This window comes from Anser brachyrhynchus (genome assembly GCF_964034855.1).
Source record: "Anser brachyrhynchus genome assembly, chromosome: 3".
Classification (NCBI taxonomy): Eukaryota; Metazoa; Chordata; class Aves; order Anseriformes; family Anatidae; genus Anser; species Anser brachyrhynchus.
In genome coordinates, this window is record NC_137696.1 from 35,786,126 (window position 1) to 35,807,666 (window position 21,541).

Here is a 21,541-nt window from a genome sequence, read left to right on the forward strand (position 1 = left end):
TTTCTGTCAAGCAACAGTAGCTAGTTCTGAGAGTGAAAGGTTGCCTTTGGAGTTGTAAAAGCTAGTTTTATGCCAGTTTAATGAGATATGCCTATATTTGTATGGTATAATAAAACTGGAAAAATACAAGGCTTCAAGTATGCAAAGACATTTCATTTCTTAACTCTCCTGGTATGCTCAGCCCCACCATATTCACTTAGATTACAGAAGTAAGTCAAGCTTAATACAGTCTTTAAATAATCTAAAATAACTATAGAACCAATCCCTTCACTGTGAGTAAAAACGTTCAAGGGAGAATGATGCCAGGGATCCTGTGGATTTTTTTAATGTTGGTTAAGCAAATTATAATTTTTGTCTCTTCCTGAGGTATTGTAATGAATTTTGGTCTTTATTCACTTTACACTTTGTTAAACTTTTTTTGCAGTTGAAATGTTCACTTAATTGAACAATTATGGCATTTAATATAAGGCTAAATTCCTTTCTATATTTCAGCTGTCATCATCACTTGCTGTTTAATTAAATTCAGGAAATCCTTTAATTACAGTTATTTCTGTTCTACAGGGAAGGGTGACGCTTCATAAAGCTACTGTAAATGTAACCATCAAGCTTGCTTCTACATCTTTTGAAAATTGTAATTAAAACCAGTATTTGCCTTGTTATCTTCTCTATTGTTTTGATTTGTGTATGTTACCTTGACATCATCCCAGTGAGAGTGGTTTCATAACAGACATTTGTTCACATCACATCATTCAAGTCTGTATTCCTTCTCAGATGTCTCAGCTTTAATAATAAAAAAAAAAAAGTTAAATTGAGTTGAACCTTAATGTCTTCCTGTTAGCTTCCATTCAGCCTAGTAACTGAATAAAGTCTAAAGTCTGAATACTAAAGGCTGAATTAGAAGGCAGCATTATGATATAAAGCAAGGATTTAAGTATAACCTGAGTAAAGATTTGAATCTGTACCAATACGTATAGCTACGTCTTGAAATAATGGCTGACACAAGCAATTACAGGGCCCAGTTATTCACGCATCAAGTACAGTACAGGTGAAGTGCTAAAGGATTAAGACTGCGATTACTGAATGCAGGATTTCTCATCCACATCTCAGCAAAGAATTGTTAATGCTTTTGTAACCATTAGTTGCAAGAGCAAATACCCTCGAGACAGTAATTTGGTAATGAAAAACCAAATAATTTAAACTGGAAGAGTAAACATAAAAGCAGCATGGTGTATAAAGGTATGAGTTGTACTTTAAGCAGCTGTAGCAATTCAAGAGCTGTAAAGTTTCAATGTCAAGAGCAATAAAAGTCATATATGGAAACGTGTCTTCTGCAAGTGTAAGTGACACAATTAGGGGAAACTTGGGGGGAACCGAGTCCTCCTTTCAGGTATGAAACAAGTTCAGAACAACTGCCTCAGGTGCGGCCTGGTACGGTGAGGCCGAGCATTGCAGAGCGCGGGCCGTTGGTACCTACTGTCCCACCCCAAGATGGGGATGGCAGGCCTTGAGACGCTTCTTCATGAGGCCCCCGGCCTGTGAAAGGCTGGGTGTGTGTGGCAAAGCGTACCAGGCTGGAAAACCAAGATATTCTGTTTATGCCCCATGAAACTAGGACAGAAGTCCCATCTTTTGACAACGCCTCACACAATGTCATCACGACTCAGACAGGACTGAGGTGGAAGGCTGTGTTTTCACTGGGAGCGTTCTCCAACTGTTGATAACTGGATTTCTGCGTTTCACTGATAACTGGATTTTGCTGTTTCTGTGTCGCTGTCACGACACACGTTGTCAGGGCTGGCCGACCGCCACCCCCCCTGAGGGCAGCGAACTACAACCCCCGGCGTGCAGCGCGGCACCGGCGGCCGCTCCCCGCCGCCCACGTGATGGCGGGAGGCCGGTGCCGTGCCGGTGCCCCCCGAGCGGCGGCGGCGGCCGCATGGCGGCGGCGTGGGGGCGGCGCGGGGGCTCCGCGCTCCTGCGGGGGGCGCTCGGGGCGGCCCCGGGCCGCGCCTGCAGCACCGGGGCGCCTGTCAGGGCTCCCACCGGCACGGCTCAGGTGAGGGGGGGAGCCGAGGGCTGCGGGGCAGGTAGGGGAAGGTTCTCCCGGTGCGGTGCTCCGCGGGGTGGCTGGGGGGGGCTGCCCGAAAGGGTGCGGGGTGGCGGTGTGTTAACGGGCGTGGGGGCGGCGGGAGCCCCGTGTGGTCCCGGAGCGGGCTGCGAGACCGGTGCTGAGTCATTTGGGGTGGTAGGAATTAATTTGGCGTGCCACTTGGGGGGGGGGGGGGGGGGGGGCAGTCAGCGAAACTTGGCCACCCGTGACTGTGCCCTCGCTCCGTGTGAGGGTGACATTTCAGCCTCTTGCACCGCACCGCGGCTGGGTGCTGTCCGGACCAAAGGAGAGGTTGCACGGTGGCACTTGCTTTGCCTGAATCCGAATTAAGTGCTTCGGCAGCGCTCGGCGTCGGGGTCCGAACGGTCACACGAGCCGTGCCACGAAGGCAGCAGAGGTGGCCGGTTCTGCGCCCCCAGCCCCGCTTCAGGTCCCTCGGATCAATTTGGTCTCCTGGTACTCAAATGCAAGAGGCGAAGCTCTGCAGAAAGGCACAGCTGTTTAACAGAAACGGAGTATGACATCCACACTGATCCCAGATGGCACTTATTGATTTTATTTTATTTTTCCTGGTGACTCCATGGCTGGCTTTAACAAGCACAAAATAAGCCAAAGCTACTAGCGACAGTCTTTGTGTCATCAGAATTGAATGCGTTCACTACTGTTCATTTATCTACTGAAAAAGTCAAACGGGTTTGTACAATGCTTTGTTGAACTCTTACTTGGCTCAGTAATCTAGAGAGCATCTTGAGTTTCTTTTTTTTTATTATTTTTCTTAAACTGTATATATTTTAATAAGTTCCGATCAGAATTACTTTTAATTACTTTCAGTAAATCAAGTCGCTCTTGCATATAGCCAGGAGATCTTCTAGTAGAGCTTGATTACAATGCCCAGCTCTGAAACCCCTGTTTCCTTTGGGGCAGAAAGCCACAGTGGTTGGAAGCATGGAAGTGGTTGAGAGATTTGTGCGTGCGGCACAGTAACAGTGACAAGCGTGCTGGAGCGCTTGCTGATACCCTGCAGGGCATGAGAAGCAAGCCAATGCAGAAGCAAAGACTGTGCAAACTTCCTAACTATACCGTGAGATGTATCTACAAAGTTGTTTGTAAATCGTTTAGAAATGAAAGGCAGAACTTGATGAGGTGATTATTGGACTGGTTAGTCCACATGTTTGAGCCTATTAGTATTTATGATACAACTGTCAGTCTTAGAGGTGTGACTGTCATGTCGTACAGGCTGTAATCCCTTTTTTAAGACTAGATAACGCCAAGTAGCAACATGCACACTCTGAGAGCTGCTTTTCTATGCTTGTTTGGCTGTGTACAAGGGTTTTTTGAGTAATTCACAATTAACAATGGAAAGTCTGATGCCAGCCTGTCATCTTGTCCATATGATGGTACATGCCCAAATGATATTATTCAATTAAAAAAAAGAAAGAGGATTATGTGTTTCTACTACAGAACAGTGTATTTTCCACTACAATAACCAAATGGCATTTGTACTTCTTTATTGTAAGCTAGAAGTTTACAGGCAAAAAAAAAAAAAAAAAAGAGGAAGAGAGGTTTCTTAAGGTAGTGGGGCTTCAGTGCAGTAACATAACATTAAGGAAATTAGTGCCTCTTTTTTTTACCCCTTTGTAGATGTATAATTTCCAGTAATTGTCTTTGACATCCTGCTATGAAGCGTCCTTTCCGCTTCTGCTCATGTAGATCATGTAATTCAAACACGGTTACCTGTAATTTTCTGTGATCTCATTGAAATCTTCACCGCTAGGATAAAGGGAAGAGCCCAGCTTGCTTAGAGAAGACCTGATATGGCCTTTCTTCTTGGCCAGTCGTGCCTGAAACTCTCTGTGTCCTGGAGCTCCATTTTGTGGGTAGCTGGTCAAAGTCTGCGAGCAGCACTTTCTGTGCCAGAAGCCAGAACTGAAGCATGTTGTTTAGGGCCAACTGTTGTGCAGCAGCTGCAGAGCCCTCAGAAAAAACATTTGTCTTGGACTTTTCAGCTCAAACCTCATCCTGGCACTTGACCTACTTAGACCCATTTCAGCCTCTGTGGTTGTATAATTTCCAGGTTGAACAAGGACGCTCTGCCACTGCTTCCCTACCCAAGACGTTAAAGGTGAGGCATGAAACAGAAGAGCTTTTGCTGAGTTGTCTCTGTGATGCTGTCCCAGAGCATGAGGCATTATACTGAAGGGACAGCGCTGGTGCATAGACCAGTGGGACTGCAGGCCGAAGGGGCCAGCAGGGTTTGGCAGCAGGAGCCATGCCAATGCTGATGTAAGTGCATAGGTTCTGGTGCTCCCTGAGGCCCGTCCAGAAGAAACGTTTGCAAGCATTACTGTTTCATAGCGCACAAATATCACTGGGATAAGGTGAAGGTAGAAGGCTAGAGAAAGTTTAGTACTTGATCTTCAGCTTGATAAATAGGTGACGTTCTACTGTCTTCCCCTTGGGTTTCACTGAGCCTTTCCAGTATCTGTCAGTTTGTGGTGGTCCTGATGGTTAATGATAATTCTAGTGGCAGCTTCCAATTTTGCTGCATTGTTAGAAGAGTTTTAGAAATTGCAGGTGAATTGACAGGTCTGAAGGGTTGACAGCTTGTCAAAATATAGCTGGTAGGTGCAGTCATCTAAGCTCTTATTCTTTCGGTACTAGTTTAGAACATAGGATTGACAGCCCAGAGAGTGAAATTACCTTTTCCTAGATCTGTTGAAGCACACTGTGACAGGGCATACTCCTTCTATGTGCAGAAGTGTCTCCTGTCAACTATGGAGAAGGGAATTAGGGGCTGGCCCCTAAGTGAAAAAGTTATGTGGTTGGACATTGATACGTTAGAATAGCTGCAGCCACCTTCTTTCCCAACTTTAGGGAACTGAATAACCCATTCCCTGTAGCCTGGGAACTGTAGCCGGCAACATTTGCTTTTTCTGTGCCCTGATGGCTCATTCAGAGGCTGCATGTGACTCTAGGTCCAGCCTCACCATATTTTACCCCTTCACAAAATCCTACTTACCCAACTGCCTGAGAGTGAGCTTCATCCTTGCCCTGAGTTACTGGGAAAGCAGCTGAGTTTTCACCCCTGACATTTGGTCCTCCCTAAGAAATTGATTTAAAACAAAAAAAGTGGCAGTTCTGGGTACAGTGGCAGATTTGGTAATACAGGATCTGCTCCTGCTGGAGCTCAACCTGGACACTTCTGAATTCATTATGGGCGTCTCCTAATTCCTCCTTGCTGACATTAAACTGGACAAAAACTGTACTAACAGCTTAAAAATTCCATCCTCAGTTACTCTCTCCTCCCAGACAAACCCATCTCTGTATGACGGGAAGCTTATGAAAAGAAATTCTGGTAGCTCTGTAAAACTTCTGTTTTTAACCATTCCCGTTTTGTAAGTATCTTGCAGCTAGAGACAAAAGTTGTTATCTCCAACGGGAACTGTAAGGAATATTAACACCGGCTGCCTCGTGAGTGCCTGTTCTTTAAATACTGCTTCTTGAAAGTAAACTTCAGAGTAATTACTGAAGGTCAGTGTTATTCCGCATGTAAGTCCTTTCACTTTAGTTTTCTTGTCTGTAGCAACCACCCAGCCACCCACGTGGATGGCAGACCCAGGAACGGAAGGAACCATTGCTTCCTGCATCCCACGCCATTGAAAGTTTCTTCATGAAAATAGGAAATTACTTAAAGTACGTTATTGTCTTTGGAAAAAAAAAGTATGCTGTTTTGGCATCCATTCTATAAATTCGCTAGTTTCCCTGTCTTGCAAAGGACAGCGTGTCACTTCTTTTCTTGCCTGTAGTTCTCACTCTAAAACAGAGGGGTGGGAGGTTGACACTGTTCTGCCTTCAGGTGTTGTGGGTAAGGAAGCCTGCTCCTGCAGAAGGTGCAAAAATGAGTGACTAAGAAAGAAATAGGGGAGGAGTGTTCCTACAAGGACTAAAATCTTAATGAGAGTACTTTCCTCTTGAATATGGTCACCTTTCTAAAATGATAGGAAGCAGAACATCAGAAATCCAACCTGGCCAGAAAGCAGTGTGGTTTTCAAAGAAAATGCTGCAATGTGGATTTCAGTGAAAATACTTTTGTTATGATTTTTGAGATTGGCAGTATTTAAAATGTCTTCAGGTTTAGTCTGTTCAGGGTTGAGTTTTCTAACTGGGGAACAGCTATGGTTGAAGTCTAAATATTTAGCTGGGCTTTTCTACAGCTTGTATTCTCAGAAATTTTCAGAGTAAGTACAGAAGAACTGGCATTTCTAACAAAGTAAGTTCCCAGTTTTTGATTTTTTGGTTGGAAGTAGACCAATAAGGAATTTGCAAGCAATCCCAGGTGCTCAGGCTGCAGCAATTCCCCAGTGAGATTAAAAACCATGAATTGTTCTGCCTGTGCACACATGAAAAGATTCCTGTGCAGTAGTTCACCTACCACCTCATGCGTATGTCTTAGAGTATGCGCGTATGAGCAGTGTGCATGCCTGAGGGTTGATTGACTTTTACAGCTGTTGTCACTGACATCTCTGGTACTGCAGAGGAGGGAAGGCCGGGCCTCTGGAGGACTGGGTTTTTACCACTTGGAGGTCTCCAGTTGTGGCTGTTGCGAAACAGAAACTGAAGGAGATTTTTCTTCTGGCAGAAGAGCAATTACTTGGAAACTAGAACCGCTGTTTTATCAGGGTTGAGCAGATGCTTTCTGGGCTCTGAGATCAGCCACTTTGTGTCTCCTTTATCTTCTCTAGCCCTTCCATGGCCAAAGTTATTCTTAGATATCTTACTATCTAACCACAAACCCATTTGGATCGAGAAGTGTAGTAAGTTGTTTAAAGGCTGGTGGGACGATTGTGCTGCCAAGGAAGACTGCTTCTGCTTGTAAGGTCAGCAGCAGCCGTGGTGTTGGCTCAGCTGGAGTCAACATTGCTTCAGCTGCTGGTGGCTGAACTTGGGCCTTCCCCCCAGATGACCTTTGCTGACTGACCTATGTGCTCACCACAGGTGTCCTCTGCCTTCCACCCACCCCAACTCTTAGAAATGCTTTCATAATAAAATATTTTGAGGGAAGTTACCTGGGTTATTTAACGTTATAGCTGACCGTTGGGGCAATTTCTGGACACTCTGCGGGATGAATTCCTGTGGTTGCTACTGAAGATGACCAAAGCCAGGGAGGTGTTGGCCACGGCTGTGTTTGTTTCTGCCCAGTCCCTTGGCATCGTCCCGTATTGCCAATTTTAGCATGGTTGGAGATTTCACAGGTCTGTTTTGTTCTAGATGGAAATTGTGAGTTTTGCTCAGTTAAGCAGTGTCAATACTAGTTGATGCGTCATTTTGTCCAGCTCCTCGTTCTGCATCTTAGATTTTTGTCAGAGCTTTATTTAACCCTTTACCTACTGTGGCTTATCAAGACTAGCAAGCATGATTTTGACTGGAGGTGCAGTTCTGTGGCTGAATTTTAACCTTGACTTTTATTTTTTTCTTAACTTTTTAAACACTGCTGTATCCAGAAATGGTTTGGTAGGTGCTTTGTCACTGGAGATGAAGTTCACTGTACTTCCATGAATCTTTTGTCTTTCCACTGATTTTCTTAGCTGGTTACTCAGTGTTTGTGTGTTTTTGTTGGGTTGGTGTTTTGTTTGTTTGTTTTTGTGTGTGATTGACAAGGTCACAGTGAAGGTGGTTCCTGGATCATTGGTTCTAGCAAGTGAAGAGACAAGTGATTGAAAAAGCTGCCTTCTGTTCCGAATGAAAAGCCTGAAGCACCTGTGGCAAACTGGCTATATCTTAAAATGCGCAGGGAAAATTTGTAATACTATTCTGTGGAATTAAGTAGGGTGTGAAAATTAATCACTAAATGTCTGGGTAATTAAGAGAAACTGTTTGTTTTTTTTTCTTGTGCTGCTGTCCTGATTGGGGGGGAGGGAGGATGGGATAATTATCATTTGAGTTCAAAATTAGTATTTATACATCAAGTTTGTATTGAGGATAGCTATTCAAATATTTAGCTCTTTCTTATTTTCCTTCCAGGAACTAGAAAGCTCAGGAAGAGGACGTTTTCTACTGGAACATGCTGCTCCCTTCTCTGCTTTTTTGACAGACAGCTTTGGGCGTCAGCACAACTACTTGCGAATTTCTTTGACAGAGAAATGCAACCTCAGGTGTAAGTGTCTGTTTTTTTGCATAAAGCTCTTAGGCACCAGTAGATAGAAACATTGTGTAGTTGCCAAGAATTGAGTTAGAATACTTATTGCTGTATTAGCCCTGTGTTATGTTCCTCATCTTGGCAAAACAATGATGCAAGATAATTAGAAACTGATTCGTGTTGAACTGCTGATAGGACGGGGAAGCAGGAACAAGCCTCAGGATCTGCCAAAGGCGGGTCTTTCATCAGACTTGGCATGGTTTGGATGATAGTGTTCATGGCTGTTTGTATACCATATCTAAAGTATGTGATAAGCATGAGAGCTCATACCTAGACAGTCCCACAATTACATCGACAAAGTCTGCAGCAATGTTCCCATTTTTGCCAGGTCAGATTGGTGTCTGTTTGAATGCAGGTATGATAGAAATAAGGTCAGCGTTTCCTTTGAAGTGGGTCTGTTTTAATTTAAAGAACCATCAAATGAGTCTCGAGTTTTCTTTTGAAACAAGGAAATTGCTTGTAAGATTTGGTGTATGGTCTTATCTGTATTTAGGAAAGGCAGAGTCAGATGACATCCGTTAAAGGCAGTTGCACTTTGTGTGTTTTGCATATCAGTGTTAGATCGACTGCTGCTGAATATTTTTGCCATATATTTCTGTATTCTTTCTTTCAGGTCAGTATTGTATGCCAGAGGAAGGTGTCCAGCTAACTCCGAAATCAGAGCTACTTACTGCTCAGGAGATAATCACCCTAGCAAGACTGTTTGTGAAAGAAGGTGTAGAGAAGATCCGACTGACAGGAGGAGAGCCACTTATCCGACCTGATGTGGTTGATATTGTAGGTGAGTTCCTAATAAATAAACCGTATTTCAAAGTGGCTTGCTATATATTTGTCTGCTTATACACCTATAAATATCTGCTAATATAGTCCCACACCCGGAAGAGTATATGTGAAGTGGTGATGCTTTTTCCCAACACTATAAAATATAAGGTAGTTCCCATTAGAAAACGTCCAATTCTGCTCTTTTGCTTGGACAGAACTTGTCACTTGTCACTTCATAATGTAACAGCTGAACTTATGCATTGCCTTCATATTCAACATCTATTAGAACACCTTGCAGTTATGCAGCGTAGGGGTGCAAAATCAAGAACTGATTCGACCAGGTTCTGATGGGGTAAGAGGTGATACATTTTAAAAACTAGAGGACAAAACAGGTTCTTTTTTGTTTTGTTTGTTTGTTTTTTGATGTCACTTGCTCATCTATGTTTAGTTAGGAATGGCAGGAATGTCTGTGCTTTTATAGTTATTGATTAAGAATGTATGCTTCAATGGAAGCTAAATTACTGGATAAACCTTTGAAGTCTATCTCCTTTTGATTTACGTTGTGTTGATTGACTGCGTCAGATTTTATCTCAAGCCAGTTGCTTTTTAACTTGTCCAAAGTATCATATATTATGGACATTACAACAGCTTGGTGTAGTAGTAATGTGTTAGATTACAGCTATGGTAGTAGGTGTGCTTTGCCGTATTGTAGGCAGTGGAACTTCTGTTTCTGCAAGTATACTCCTGTAAGTGCTGAAGATAAGGAGGGGTTAATATGGAATGCGAAGGTCTTGAGAAGTGTAGAGTTCCTACTGATAGACTGGACTTTGCTGCATGCAATAGTTGGTCTCTGTTCCTGCCCTGTTTTGTTCAGAGCAGTATACAGAGCTGGAAAAAGCATGGCTGGAGTGAGCTGGCTTGAGCTCTGCTTGAATCTCGGTTGTGAGGAGTCCCAAACCTGTACTGACTTCACCTTTTTGGAACTCTGTGGAATAGCATCCTCTTGGGTGTTTAGCCCATACATGATAAATTATTTGTATTTAGGATTGAGAGTTCTGTGTGCCTTTTAAGAAGTATTGTGCTTGTGTTTCTTGCAATAAAAGTTGTAATTATTTTTAGCCACCTTTTTCCAGCCAAAAGGGGAGTAGACTTATAAAATTTAATAAAGCTTTTTTAGCTGGATGTATAGTGTTGGCATGAAAATTAAATGAAATCAATATCATTGTCTATTTAGTGCAGTTTTCTTTGCTAGTGCTTGTACCTTTTTGATTTATCAGCAGTAGCTGATGGCTTTTTATACTGAATACTACCACTCCAATGTTGAAGGTGTACATTGAGTAGCCAGTTGGATGCAATATAGTTCTGTCATTGCTACAATTCTGAACCATTGATATTGGAACGATCAAAAGCTTGTTTTATTTATTTTACTGCAGTGATAGCATTTTCAAAGACTTATTTTTATGGCTAAAGGAGGGAGACAGATCTTTTTGAACCACTGGACTTTAATTATTCTGCCTGTGTTCTTGTTCACAGTTGAACTCTGACAGAATCATAGTGGTCATTTTATTAACAGATGAGAGGAAATTAGTCATCTTGAGGTAAAGGTAATGGATATTAAGATGATTGTACTGTTGCATTAGTTCGTTCTGTAATGAATTTGTATTAGCCTGGCTGTTTTTTTCTCAGCCATGTTAAAAACGTAGAAAATGAAGTCTATATACACTTACTCTCTTCTACAACTGTGTTCTGTGGTGCACATGTTTGGGATCAAGAGAAAGTTGTCAAAACTGAATAGATCACATGTAACAGCTAGGGGAAAATTCACTGAGGCAAAACAATTCCAGAAACGTTTCCTGCAAGATTTGAAGAATGCAGTTTTATTGAAGCCATATTATCACAAGATCATTACAAAACTGTACCAGAAGTGGGCACCTCAAACTCTGAAGATCTCTGTTTTGTAATAGTATCTCAAGAAATAAATGCCTTATTTTATAACCCAAGGTTATTGCAGTGTACTGCAAGCAACAAAAGAAAATGTTTGATCCATTCCGTGCCCAAGTGGCAAGAGCTATGCTTCTCTAGGAGGACTTTTCTTGGTAGTACATTCATTAAATGAGCTACTGCTGCAGGCCAAAAGCTGTCTCTATACTTTGTGCTTTCTGATTCTTAGGTAAGAATTGAAGAAGCAAGAATTGTGCTGATTCAGGACTAGCAGAATTATAGGATTTGTGATTCCTTTAACAGGCTGGTAGGAAAAACTTGGCTGACATAGAAGGAAGCTGAGGCACAATCAGAAGTTCTGCTTTTTTTTATCTAGTGATTCTATGAGTGTCTTTGAATTCGGTGTTTAGTCTCAAATATGAGCTGTAGCAGATTACACAGTTCTACTGTACTCTAAAAAGCCTACTTCTAGTTATATAGGAAGAAACAGCTGGGCTTAAGATTCAAACTCTATCGTCAAGAATTTGAATTCTTCAGGTTTTCTGAAACAGTCTGAGATTTAAAATATTAACAGAACCTGGGGTGGTGCTATTAATTTTCATGTTGCTGTGCTGTAATGCCCATATTTCCAACCACCTTGTTTAATGTCAACTTGCCCTTGCAGGACTGTTACTTTTTTATTTGTTTTATAACTCTTTGAAATATGTCTCCATTGTTAAGGTGTCATTACCCCGGTCAGGTCTTTCTGACTTCAGCAAGCTTGCTGATAAGATCAGTGTATAGAATTTTGGCACATGCAAGTCTGTTTGTGGCTTTTCATGGCTCTGACCTACATTTCTTTTTTGTTGGAGTGCCAAGAAGTGCAAAATATTCTACGCTGTTAATTGTATGTTGGAGTAAATGAATTGCTCCTCCTAGAGGCTCGTTGAAGACTCCTAGCATTTGCCATAAGTGATGGCCCTCTAACGCCAGTCTCAATGCTCTTGTATGAAAGTAGTTTACATAGTAAATAGTGTCAAATGATAATATTTTTGAAAATCTGAAGGCCCACAATATTGGAAAAAATGGTTAGTAAATGCTTACTGTGGTCCTCATTTATTAGTATCACACAGGAAAATGTTCAAACTAGTGGAACGTCAGCTTTAGAATCCCAGAATGGTTAAAAACCAAAACCTAGCCATGATAAGATTGTAGTAGCAAAATCACTGACCGTTTCACTCTAAATTTTCATTAAAATGAGTATTCACATGTCAACGGATTTACTTTTAACTGTGTATTACAATATTACATGTATATGAACAAGAAAAAAGATATTTAAAACAGCCTTTCTAAGACTCATGGGTTTATTGCCCAAAAGCGTACATTAGACTGTAAAAACTGAAGGTTTCAAAATTGCGTTATTGGCTTGTTTCTAATGTTTCCTAGAGTATGGATATTCAAGTCCCAGCCACGTCTGTCATTGCAGATGGTTTATGGAAGCTAGCTACAATGCCTTAGGTGGTGAATTGCATTGAGATTTGAGCTAGGTTTGTTCTCAGCAAGCATCTCTCTTAACCATAAATGATGTGTGGAACACCAATAAAGCTCATGAATATTAATGCTAGGTTATTACTACCATATTTTCCTAATTCTCAGACTCGAGCTTTTTGTTGCTATTGTTTCAGTGAGCAAAAGTGATTTGAAGGTACTGCAGGAGAAGAGGCCGTTGAGAGGCCGTCTACAATTCCTTTAGATTATTGCAAGTCACCTTTTACTGCGTGCACATACATAAGCTCTGATTCAGCAGCTAATGCTTGCTGAAAGCCCTATCACTTCCTAGTGACTGCCAAAACCACGTACGTTTGTTTGAGACTTTTCTGAAGCGGCTGATAATGGAATGTGGAATCTATCTCCCTTGGGGTACTCTAAACTTAAATTAGCTCTGGGCTTAACCTGTGAGAGCTGTTTATTATCGTCTGAGAAGTGCAGCTCTCCACTGACAAAATCATTTTCCAGGGCGGGCTTTTTATAGTAGCATACATATTTCCAGAGTGATGCTGTGCAGGGTAGATTTGTTAATGCACATATTAGGAGATAAAAATACCTTTTCTGGGCTCAGTCAGGAGAAATATAATTGAATAAACTGCTGGAGGAGAATATATAAGAAACTCATGTGTTTAAGGAGATGCTTCTGATTTTAACTGAAAACGTAAATGTAAAAGGCTTTGCTTGATGGCTTGAGCTGCACAAATAAGTTTTTATCTTCATGCTATTGAATTATAGCATCTGTTCTGTTTCCTGTTCTACTTGATAGTTTTATGGATTGCATTTGCTTATACTGATTGTGGCTAAAGCACTCAGCAACAAGACTTAAACAGGTAAAAGGTGAGTTACAACATTATGAAATCTCTTTAATCCGTTTTGAAATTAGAGGTCAACAACAACAAGAAGAAAAGCAACTGCAGATGTTCCACTTGCCTAAACAGTGTAATGAGTGGTTCATTTTAACCTGTTGGTCATAGTGCTAAGTCTCCATCTCCAGTTTCTCGTAGTTGGGTTCTATCCAAATTATTACAGATGGTTCTGCATATTAGTGTATTTCCAGTGCCTCATCCTATATCTCATCCTGGCGTGGGAGGAAGAAAATGCATTGATGAGAGCTGCTGCCTGCACTAAGTGACCTAAAGAGCTCATGCCTTTTTTTAAAAAATTTTCCATTTTAAGGCTGCAGCATGGGTTTGGTTTTATTCTATGCCTTTATGCGTTTTACATTTCTAGCAGTGAAGCCTGTATGGCAGCTAGTTTTTTCTTCTCTCTTAGGAGTTTAAGCATTTTGTGTGTTCTGAGGCTGTAAATAAAAGTAGTGGTGTTCGTGTCCTTTCCCCTGACTGTAGAGTGTATCCCATCCTGTCAAAAAGACAAACCTACTAAAGTTAGCTAGTGCTAAATGATTTTTTTGCAAACTTAGGCCAATAGCACTTATCCTCCAGGAGAGGGTTATTCTCGGTCAATGGGGAGGATTTTGCAAGGTGAGTAGAAGCATGCCAGAAAAAATCAGTTCTCAGTAAAGACTGCTCTTCTGTTACGACATTAGGCTCTAAATATCTTTACAGGGCTCTTAATCATGATGCAAAATGCTGCTGCTGTAAGCTTCGGCATCCTTGGTGTCATTGTGCTTGTCCCTTTCCAGACTTCTGGGCCAAGCTTAGGCTGAATGCTTTTGAGAGCAGCTGGGAAATGAAATAAAGCAGAAGTAAAATCCCTATCAGCATGAACAAATAGAGGTAAAATAGGCAGTGAAGAAGGGACTGTGAAATATTTGTGTTGTAACTAAAGCTGCCCCAAGAATAAGGGTTCTTAAAATATTTTTCATGTAATTAGAGTTGGCGCTATGAGAGAAGGGAGGAGGAGGGAAAATAAGAAAAGAAAATGACTGCTTTGGTTATGCTTCCGCGAGTGGTTTTTGAGGTTTAGGATTTTTTTTCCTATTAGTTCTTGTACTGATAACTGGGGGTTTGAAAGACTGCCTTCTGGAAATCTGATATGCTGAGGATTTCCTCATCTAGTTTATGAGGAGGCAGCTATTTTTTAATCTCATGCTGTTAACTGTTTCTTTTGTGGTTTTCTTTTGTTTTGAGTGTCTTGCATTAGCCCTCTTCAATTGGCTGGGGTGCCTCTGTGGGTAATGGAAAGATTTCAGTTGTCAAGTGCAAGTGCTTTTGTCCACTGGATGTTGCTGCATCAGATTCTCTCTAACGGTCTGATATGCTGACCTTTTTTTGTCTGCTTGGGAGTATACATGCTATTTCTTTCAGCAGTTTAAAGTCGCTACTGCTGGCAGCTACCTCTAGGTTAGGACTGTTTTTTCTGAAGCATAACAGGGTAAATGTTGCTACATAAATGCAGCTAGTTGCAGGTGCCAAGTGTGAAAGGGATGGCTTATTACTATTATTATTATTATCATTATTATTATTGTTACAGAGCACAGAATTCAGTTTTCAGGGCTAGATTGAGGAAAAGATGGTAAAGGAGATCAGAGGCCTTCTAACACTGAAGTAGCTGTTTAAGAAACAGAACAAAATCAGTGTGTGTTTTCAGTGTTCTTTATAACCAGTTTTGCTTACAACAAACTGCTGTCGTTTATACCTTCTGAAATGGGTTTGTGTTAAAATGGGTCTCTTAAACCAGCACAGCTGGACAAAGGCTGAAATGCTGGTGTCCTTGGTTTCCACACACCCTCAGTGAATTCCTTTGTTTCATAAATCTTTTGGATTTTTCCGTGTATCTTACAGTTGAATTAATACGTTTTCTAAAGTGTTCCTTTTATTTTTCTTTGTTTTTTTTGTTTTCCTAGGTCAACTGAACAAGCTAGAAGGGCTGAAAACCATTGCCATCACAACCAATGGGATCAACTTAGCCAGGCTGCTGCCCCGACTGAAGGAGGCAGGCGTGAATGCCGTTAACATTAGCCTGGATACTTTGGTCCCAGCTAAATATGAGTTCATTGTCCGGAGGAAAGGTATAGGCTTGTCACCTAAGGCAATGTTGTTAACACTTGTAGTAATGTTGTGAGTTGCTTTGTATGTCTTTCACACTCAGTTGTTTTGGGAGAGAAATGAGTTACTATCGTTTTGAGGCTAGGGAAAACAACCTCCATGAGCAATTTTGATGGTGACTTTCTTTCTACAGCCCTTAGAGAAGCAGAGCCTCTTCAGTCAGAGCTGGTAGAGGCAGAGAGGCTCAGCTCAGCAACAGGCAGCGGGACTGTGCCTACAGCTGCCAGTAACTGTCTGAGTAACAGTAATGGAAATTAAGAGGACTCTGCAAATCTTGTGCTGGTCTCATGCCGCTGTTCTTTAACGCCGTTCAAAGAGCAAGTTTTCCTGCTATAGCAGCCAAGGACTAATAGGCCACAAAAATTAATTTTTTTTGTCACAAATTTTGTCAGCAGTTTCTGAAAGTTATGTTTGGGATGTGCCAGCTGTGGTTTCGTTAGTGCTGTAGGGAACACCACTAATCACAAGATTTTAATAGGACTAAAAGTAAAGTGTGCCTGAGTTCATTTGAGGAGGGATGCTAGCTTTGTAACTTCTCTCTGATTGACCTAGTAATTCCAGATACAGTTTCAAAAATGCTTAGATGTGTCCAGTGTTACCCATTCTTGTTTAAATGAATCCTAAAGTTCCTCATGAAGTTCAGCCATAAATGTTTGGGCTTCTTTCCAGCCTAAAACTGATACGGTTTTGTATCGTTCTGTTTCTGTGTAGTAATGCAACGTTGTCAGTCTGTGAACTAGTAATTCAGACAAAACTTCCAGGTAGCCACTAGATGGTGCAACAACCTAAGCTAAGTGTATGTGGCAAGAGCTGAACAAATCTGGGATGCTGTGAGAAGTAATTTCAACATTTCACAGAATCACTCCGCTATCAAATTGAATTTCTGCTGACAGGTGTAGAAAGGGGTTCTTGTCTACAGTCTCTCTGGGAGTGCTTCTTCAGGTTTCTACTTCACGGTGCAGAAATCTGTTCCTGTCACAAATCTGACTGGAACTGTATCCTTCCAGCTTAGGCTGTTTTATTAATGTGATTGTGTCATGGCATAATTGGCATGCAGAGAAATATCTGGCAGTGTCTAATCACAAGCAGGTGTTGACTGTGCTCTTTTCCTCTGCTCTCTGCATTTGAATGTTACCTGATTTGTGACATTTACTGGAAACAGGCCCTTCATTGCTACTGCAGTGGCAAATATTTACTTACATAAATGTTCTCTTCTTCCCCTCTTTAAAGAAAAAAGGGCTTTAACCACAAAGAGTAAAATTGCTCACATAAATAGCATAGAGAATGAACAGGGAAACTTCTGAGTCAGTATTTTTTTAAAGAGGAAAATAAAGACTCCAAATCAGATACCTTTTTTTTTTAGTCAAGATCAGGTAAAAACTAGTGGTAAAAACATTGCTGAGTGGTTTTATATATTTCTTTTCCTTTTGTTAAGGGCTGAAATTGTGTAAAAAATATTTTTAATTGTTTTTGAGGGTTTTTATTTAATAGGAGATTTCCAAGTATGGAATGAGCAGAGAATAAAGCGTCTGCCGTACTGTGCTACCCTGTCTTGTGTGGCAGTTCCAGAGGCTTCGGGATATAGCTGTATTAAGGTGAGAGGGATTCCTGGTCATAGACTCCAACAGTCCAGTAATTTCTGGGGAAGGCAAAGGTGTCGTCTAAGTGGAGCTACCCAGGAACTCAAGAAACTTGAAATAATTTTTTCTGCTCCTCTGGAAACTCATTCTAAGGTTTTGATTTTGTATCGTTAATGCAGGTGACCTGCATTACACCTGTTTTTATTCCCAAATGGTTGGGGTATAGAGAACAGCTGTGAGATGATCAGAGAGATCACTGATGAGTGAAAACAAGCTAGAGGACCATAACATTTCTGCTATTCCCTATCTACTACATTCCAAGGGATGAACAAATGAAAAATATTTGGCATTGCATGAAGTCAGTCTAACCTGCTTCACAGCCTGTCCCCTCTTTTTGTTCAGTACAAAGAAAATGAGATGATATTTTACTATAATTAGATCATTAAACATTGGCTTGAATCCTTTGTTCTTGCAAGGATGAAATGTTGGGAGGTGTTGTCCCACATGGGATAGTTCTGGATGTGGTGAAGAATCTCTGCAGAACCCTGCTTACAAGCACCGTAACTGTGCTAAAGTTGGCCAAGGTTATGCTTCAGAAGAAATCTGAAAAGATGAAAATACTGAAAATTTTTATTGGCTGGAGCAGGGGGTGGGTTGTAATTTTGAACTGTGAAACAAAATGTTGAGAACTTTTTCTGTGTCTGGACAGTCTTTCCTGACACAATGACATCTACTATTCATTTCTGCTCTCAAGTTTTGAAATATTTCAGATTTATTCTGTTTGCAATTCCATTGCCACATAAGGATTTTGATCAAGAAGGGAAGCTTCATCAAGTACTTTGTGGCAATACAAATAAACTCTTAACAGCTTTCCATAAAGAAAAATAGAAAACAGTCAACTTTAAAATATGAAATACAGTTACGAATTTATTTCTTACTCCATCAAATTTTTATTTTAAATAATTACCCTGCTCCCTAAATCTTTCAGTGGAAACAAGCTCATAATGGTTGTTAATCAAAATAGGGTTTTTTTGGTAGAGGTTTTTGACAGTTGTTATAAACAGCATTCTTGTGCTAGAGTAGTAAGAGGTAAGAGACTGAACTGGTTAGAACATTAATTTGGATGCATTGCAAGCTGTAGTCTTCTTCCATACCTTTACATGCCTACTTGTTTGGGGTTTTTGATGCTCGCTAGTGATTGCTTTCTGTCCTTTTTAGTTTATTTCAGTTTCACCTTTCTGCACTCCTGAAGTTGCACGTAAGGTTTTCTGAGCTGTTGCAGAGCTTTTTGATCCCATTCGTGGCTCTGGGATGCGCTTACAGCAAGGTGTCATCTCTTGTGCCATATTCAGCTCACAAACTTGTTTAATTGGAAGTAAAGCTTCCACCAGCGCTGCAGACTTCCTGGGTGTATGCAAGACAAGTAGGTGATGGAGAAGGGTGACAAGTTATAACTTCAAACAGTTGTTTGCAATAGTTAACTTTACTGTCCCCTCCTTGCTCTTCAGCTCTTTTTGGATCCAGGAGTAGCATTGTGACCTGTTCATAAAATAGTTAGCGTCTTCGGTTTTCCCGTGTCCATGCTTGATATCTTTACCAACCAGGAAGCAGTTAAGTGAAAGCTACGTGTCTCTCCTTTTTGTTCTGATCTGGAACACATCCAGTATTACGTACACACAGATTATTAAGTGAGCTATTTTTACTGAAGCTATGATCTTCTCACCAAAGAACCTGAATTTCCACTAGATAAGAGATAGGGAAAGGAGGGTGATGGACCTGCCCATAAAAAGGTACGAATAGCAACAGTGCAGGGATTATCAGCACAAGCTTCTAAAAGATATTGCCCTTTTGCTAGCATATGTAAACTGTTTGCTGTTGGAGGCTACAGCTGTGGGAGGAGTTGCTCAGTCTCATACAGTGGTTTGTCACCTGAGGTTGGGGTGCAAAAGAGGAAGGGTGCTCAGTCTAGTACATAACTGGTTAGGAGAGATGTTCACAAACACAATACTAGCAGCTGTGCACATCCACTCACCAGAAACGTACCCAATGGTCAGTAGCTTTCTGTTTCATTCTTGCCACTATCACTTTGTTTCTCTGCCACCTGGTGAGTGTGGCAGGGAAGGAGTGATATGTCAAATCTGAAAGTGATAACTCAATGAAAGGTCTTAACTTTAAAGTTGACAGAAGGTGTGGTTTGAATGAGGTGATTAAGAGGTTTCCTTAAAGGCCTTTGGAATCGTGAAATTACGTACCTCCTTTTTTTTTTTTTTCTTCCCTGTTTAGGAGGGGAGAAAGTACTTGCTGTTAATTAACTCTATCTCTGTGTCTGGGAGCAGTTGACAGGTATAGACCATGCTAAAGGGTAGTGTGAGTCTGGGCACTTCATTCCTTGAAGTCACTGCAGCTTTTGACATATTTAATTTGTTTTCAAGGGTCAAAGGCCAACTGAGTTGCTTTCCTAAATGCTCTGGCCCATGCCCCCCCACATCGTGGTCACCAAATCCACATGTTTGAAGTAGTCATAAAACGATGATCCTGTAAAACGCTGCTTGTGAACTCTAAAGGATCGTCAATAGCTTTGGGAAGCCAATTTCATCTGTAGATAGGGATGAACAGGGAACGGGGGGGCTTTTGTTTGTTCCTAACTCTGCTCCTCCCCATGTGCACTTTTAGAAAGATCCTTTTAAATTAATTTAGCAACGCTGTAAGTATCTGATTTAGACCAGTGAGATTCTGTTGTTTTAGCAAAGACACATGTGCAATTATTATCAAATAAACATGAATTTAGTATTCTTCCTTCATTGCATCTGGAGGCAATTCACAAATGTTTGCCACTCCCTTTAAGAAGGACATAAGACAAGGCAAAGCTGAAGTATGGGGAACTGGAGAGTCATATGTTAATGATATATGGATGTCCAAAAATGCAAAAAAGCATCCCAATATTTTTAACACAAATTACTAGTTAAAAAAATCAATCTCACTGACTTGACCACAGAAACACTGGCAGCCTTTAGGGGAGGGAGAGTGTTTCCCTAAAAAATCTCTGTACTTGCAGCTCTTCTTACTTTTAAAGCCATACCTTCTGAATTGGATTGTTTTTTATTTGTCATCCTTTTGTCCTCTACCTTCTTTTGCGTTCTGTTTTTATACAAGAAAAATGATTTTATCCCTTCTGTATCTTAGGCTTTCACAAGGTAATGGAAGGAATCCACAAAGCTACTGAACTTGGCTACCGTCCTGTTAAGGTAAAGGCAGTGCTTATTTACTCTGAACTGTTGTGTTACCGTAACTTGTGATAAAAGTTACAGCTCACCTGATGAGGAATTTGTTCCCCCCCCCCCCCACCTCTCTGAATAATTTTTGGTAAGTCTGAAGATCACATCACGAGGTGATGGGGAAATTCATATTATCCGAGGCAGCTGAGGATACGGGTTCACGCTGCCACAAAGCCCATTCATTGACTGCCTAGCTGCAGGCTCCAGGGTGGTCCTGCTCTGTGCTTACCTCCTCCTACCCCCTCTGTTGAGTTGGCATTTGTCTGACCCAGCCGTGAACTTTGCCAAGGGAGTTAACAGGCAGAAAACAACCCTGCGGAAAGACATAAATTTTCTCCTGGTTTATCTCCTTCGGCTGCTCACAGCAGACTCTGAGGAGTGCCGGTGTGAGAGACAGGCAAAGGGAGTTCTGCTTTGGGGTGCAGGTAGAGCTGCTTAACTGTAATGTGAAACTTCACCTAACTCAGCTGTTTGCAGTTCTGCAGCTGTGGTTCCCCTCTGTTTCACCAGTGTTTTGTAAGATCAAATATGTGTAAGTAGCTTAGGCTATAGAGCTATGAAAAACTTGAAATTAAACTAGGTTTTAGGCTTTTCCTGCAAGACTGTAAGAATTATGGCATTCTACACTTGTCTGCCTTGCTAACAGGGAGTATTTTAGTAACTTCAGTTGTCTGTTGTTCTTCAGATAAAGTGGAGAGAACCTGAGGCTCTTCATGATCTTGGAGGTCTTTTTCAACCTTTATGATTCTATGACTGTTCATGATGATAGCGAAAAAAGCTTAGTTTTAACATCTCTTTGGAGGGAGGCATAGCTAGCTGTCCTGCAGCCTATGAGTGCGGAGTGCTCTGTGAATTTATCCTGGTCTGGGGCATTTTCTTGTGCTCTGCCGAAAAGAGCGCTATAGAAGCTCCCCTGCCAGTGCTTTTACAGAAGCTGTACAGTGTAGTACTGGGGAGTGAAGCTGTCGTTTTAGACAGCAAATCTGTCATGCATTAGATGGCTAAGACAGCCTCTGTGTTATGTAGCTTTAACTAGCATGGCAAAAATTGTTAGATTGGATGCAAAAAATTACAGAAACAATTGCCTATACCATTTCAGTCCTGACAACTTCTCTATTCATTTTTTCTTTCAAAATAAATTG

At 41.3% G+C, this 21,541-nt stretch overlaps 1 protein-coding gene across 5 annotated transcripts in view; it reads left to right on the forward strand.

Moving 5' to 3' along the window:
• The first annotated feature begins 1,876 nt into the window (after nucleotides 1-1,876).
• Nucleotides 1,877-21,541, forward strand: part of MOCS1 (molybdenum cofactor synthesis 1) — a 32,562-nt gene continuing 12,897 nt past the window's right edge. For 3 of the 5 annotated variants that reach the window (XM_080585374.1, XM_080585371.1, XM_080585372.1), the window contains exons 1-5: nucleotides 1,877-2,056; nucleotides 8,132-8,264; nucleotides 8,920-9,087; nucleotides 15,343-15,507; nucleotides 20,308-20,369. In XM_080585374.1, the coding sequence (XP_080441500.1) occupies nucleotides 1,937-2,056; nucleotides 8,132-8,264; nucleotides 8,920-9,087; nucleotides 15,343-15,507; nucleotides 20,308-20,369 (648 nt within the window). In that variant the 5' untranslated portion in view covers nucleotides 1,877-1,936. Of the gene's footprint in view, nucleotides 2,057-5,510; nucleotides 5,642-8,131; nucleotides 8,265-8,919; nucleotides 9,088-15,342; nucleotides 15,508-20,307; nucleotides 20,370-21,541 lie in introns of those variants that run through there. The other 2 variants (XM_080585375.1, XM_080585373.1) reach the window with 2 other exon arrangements.